Below are 3742 nucleotides of genomic sequence, written 5' to 3'. Positions count from 1 at the left end.
TTTGTATATCTTAGAGCATCGTTTATTGATTTCTTATATGGTTTATACTCGTCGTAGATAATGAGTTACAAGGTGAACAACAGATCATATAAATCTGCAATTTAAAGGTTTAGTCTATTAGGAACCAACTGACTTGATGAATTATGTGTAAACATGCCATTTTACATGTTTGCACCCTGTAGCTTTACATTGTAAACAATTTGTTAAGGAAATGCCCACCGAGTGGGCGTTTTGCTGCGTATGTGCCATGCACAGTCGATCATTTCCAATGATATGGGGCGTTTTCAGACATACTTTATCAACCAAACTGAACCGTTTATTAAAAAAATTACACACAAATACTTAAAAAAAAATACATGGTTTTGATTTAACATTTGCCCACCATCTGAGAACAAAAATCGCCAGCTTTCACATCCCTAATAATTGTACTAATTAATTTGTTTTCAGTCGGCTGGACAATAGCCCACAGTGGGACTTTCGAAAGCCAATTCGGTATTGATGTGTTTTGAAACCGTTTTAGTTTCAAGTAGATGCTGTTATTGATGTCAAGCGGGTCTTGCGTTAGTAATAGTGGTCTCTATGTATGCATTCGCATGTGCACAAAACTCCTAATGTCTAAATAAATATTTACTATAGAACTTGGGGATTTTACAGCAGTTTTATTCGAAACAAACACTCAAATGTGCGGTTCTTCAAGTTGCTAAACAACGAAATTTCCGAAATATACCTTTTTAATACAAAATACTGAATACCAAAAGCCACGGCTCTTGTTAAGTCAGTTTTTTTATAGACAAACCCTACTTACGAATATTCCATTTCCTCTACTTCGGCTTGTTCGGGCACAGCAGTGTACATCCTTCTGAGTTTTTCGTAGTGTTTTTGGTCCTAAATGGAAATAAGCAAGTTTAGGTTGGCGTCGGTTCGTTTCAGAGGCCTTACTTTTTCAGTGACTGACGGCCTGATCTTCTCAGTGGCAGCGATAAAGTGCCGACTGGACACCATCAAAGGCTTGCTCGCGCTATCTGCGATGATAAACTCTTTAAGGGCTAGAGTGGAGGCTTCACGCACCAAAGCAGCCAAATCAGCTCCAGTGTAGCCTTTAACTTGCTCCGAAGTGCCGATGCTTTCAAGATCCACGTCTTCATCCAGCTTGGGCTGAGTCCCGTTCTAAAACCACCACATCCAGAAGAGGGTTTCTAGGCGAATTTTACGCGTTTTACCTTTGTAATGGCCCTCAGGATATCCACTCGGTCCTTGCGCGACGGCAGCCCCACATAGAGGATCTTATCCAGACGTCCAGGCCTCAAAACCGCCGGATCGATGATGTCCGGACGATTACTGGCAGCTAGCAGATAGACCCCTTTTCTGCTGCTCACACCGTCCATTTCAGTCAACAATTGGTTCACTACACGCATTGTTGATCCTCCCTGCAAAGAGTTTTATTGAACATAAACAAATGTTTTGATGGATGTTTAAAGAAGCTTGATCGTACCTCTCTCGAATCCGACCTCTTCGGGCACAAAGCGTCCAATTCATCAAAGAAAATGACGCAAGGCGCCGAATTCCTGGCGCGGTCAAAACACACTCTAACAGCCCGTTCGCTTTCACCAACATACTGGAAAAAACCGCAACATTTAGCCATTTAGAGGGGCAAACAGATAGTAAGTCGCTTACCATGTTTAGTAGTTCTGGGCCTTTAACCGAGATGAAGTTAATGCCCGCTTCGTTGGCGATGGCTTTGGCCAAGAGCGTTTTTCCGCATCCCGGCGGGCCGCAGAGTAAAACGCCAGTCGGCACGCACATGCCCAAAGCTTCGAATTTCTCCACGTGCCGAACGGGAGCCTAAAATTCAACGGGAATTTGCCATTTAAACCGGGCATCACCCGACTAGTGCACTCACCAGAATGGCCATTTGCAGTTCCTCCCGGATATTCCTGAGGGACCCCACATCGTCCCAGGTGGTGTCTGGGACGGTTGCAAAACCCTCCCGCTTGGCTGATGGCTGAACTTTTTTCAGAGCCTGAATGGGGGAAGAATAAGGCAGTGTTAATTAGCTGTTTTAAGTCATTGCAATTGTTGCCGAGAAGATTCAAGCTAAGTTGAATCGATTCAATACTTGTCCGAACGCATTTTCGACGGAACATTCTTGTCGCAACGGCCCGCGACTGGTTTTCGCACGTTGCCCGGCTTAATCTATAAATGCCGTCGCCTTTCTTCGGTCTTATTCATTTCGTCACAAAATTTCAAGCGAGGCTAATGTTGAAAAGTGTGTAAATTGTTTGTGTTTGGGTTAGTTCTATTTTGATTTTCATTTCTTAGAATTATTTGTGTTCTGTTTTATATTTTTTGAATGGAAATATAAAGTTTCTTGAAAAAATGAACTTTGATTTAAATGGTGAATTTTTCCAAAAAAGTCAGGTGATTTGAATCATGATTAAAATCACGATTTAAATCACTTGAAAAAAATCAAGCCAACCCTGGAATAAGGTAGGACTAAGCCATCTGTCTCATGAATACGATGATACTCATGAAGTGTTTGTGTGTCCCCGAAAGGCTCGGCGCAACATCAACATCCATCCAACTCAGTCCGATGTATTTGTTGTGCTGAGCCCTTTGGGCATGACACTGATTTTAATCGAATTTGAGAAGGGGAAACATCTCCGACCAACAGAAACACTGATGATACCCATAAACTTACCTCTCCGAAATCGTCCATTGTAATGCAAAGATTCTGCAGCTGATCGTCGCTGATTGGGATCTTTTCGCGCAGCCACAGTTGCAGCTCTTCCAGAGTGGAAAGCGGCTTGACTTCATCCACTGGCATCGGCTCTTGAAGGGGCAGCGACTCTGAGGCAGAACCCCCGCACATTAACTACACCCGCGTTCCAAACAAACTCATCAAGCCTACCTTCTTCCACGATAATATCGGGCTCGATCTCAACAGGCAATTGGGCGGCCGGTGTTTGGGCAGCGTCCAGAGCAGGCGTGTCCTCGATAGATTCGTCTCTAGCTGCAGGTTCTTCGCTGTCGTCCAATACAACTACTGTATCCAACGAGGAAAGTTGCTTCCCTTTCGAGTCAACTGAGTTGGGAATATCGTCGTCCACCACAATTTCCTCCTCTTTCTCGCTGCTGGCAAGCACGTTCTGTAAAAGAATAATGCACATGAAACCAGCCGGCTGCAGGCAAACCAGTCAACGTACTCGAGCGGCTCGCTGGTGTTCCGCCAGCTCCTCAGCCCGCTGCTTGGCCAGTTGCAAAGCATTGCGCTGCTCCTCTGCAGCTCGTTGGGCCGCCAGGGCCTGGTTTAGCCTGTGCTGTTCCTTAACGGCGTTGAAAACCCTAAAAACAACTCCGGTCGCTTTATTGGGGCGGCGTTGAGCGCTAGCTCAGCTACCTGTTAACAGCCGAAATGGCAGCTTCGCGGGTTAGCGACAGAAGGTCGGCACCAACGTAGCCCGGGGTGTACTTGGCGATTTTTTCAAAATCAAAGTCGGGGGACAGCGTCAAGTTGCCGGTTAACACCTAGAATTGATGGTCAACTTTTAGATAAGTTCTATATTGTTGAGGCGGATTCATTTTTTTACAAACTTCTTTTTGGGTATTTTGTCTCAAAAATTTTTGTCTTTAAAAAAATATAGAATTTGCTCATGTCTTTTATTACAGATTGATAAATAGTGCTCCTATTTCGCAATAAGAACGAATTATTTATCAAAAAGTAATCAAGAACTATCACCTAGAG

At 44.1% G+C, this 3742-nt stretch overlaps 1 protein-coding gene across 1 annotated transcript; it reads right to left on the bottom strand.

Annotated features, from left to right (window-relative positions):
* Positions 1-294: 294 nt before the first annotated feature.
* LOC109541839 (nuclear valosin-containing protein-like) lies at positions 295-3522 on the bottom strand (the record flags this gene model as incomplete). The annotated part of the gene is given in 11 exon segments (XM_019910827.2): positions 295-615; positions 806-885; positions 940-1167; positions 1221-1427; positions 1493-1615; positions 1675-1842; positions 1901-2020; positions 2699-2847; positions 2909-3146; positions 3204-3342; positions 3398-3522. Coding segments are annotated over 11 exon segments (1584 nt in total), but the record flags the coding sequence as incomplete, so codon positions are not given.
* Between the last annotated feature and the right edge of the window lie 220 nt (positions 3523-3742).

The sequence above is a fragment of the Dendroctonus ponderosae genome, unplaced genomic scaffold (assembly GCF_020466585.1).
Source record: "Dendroctonus ponderosae isolate FM_Combo_2020 unplaced genomic scaffold, Dpon_F_20191213v2 Dpon_F_20191213_9, whole genome shotgun sequence".
Lineage (NCBI taxonomy): Eukaryota > Metazoa > Arthropoda > Insecta > Coleoptera > Curculionidae > Dendroctonus > Dendroctonus ponderosae.
This window is presented reverse-complemented; position numbering and strand designations above follow the sequence as displayed.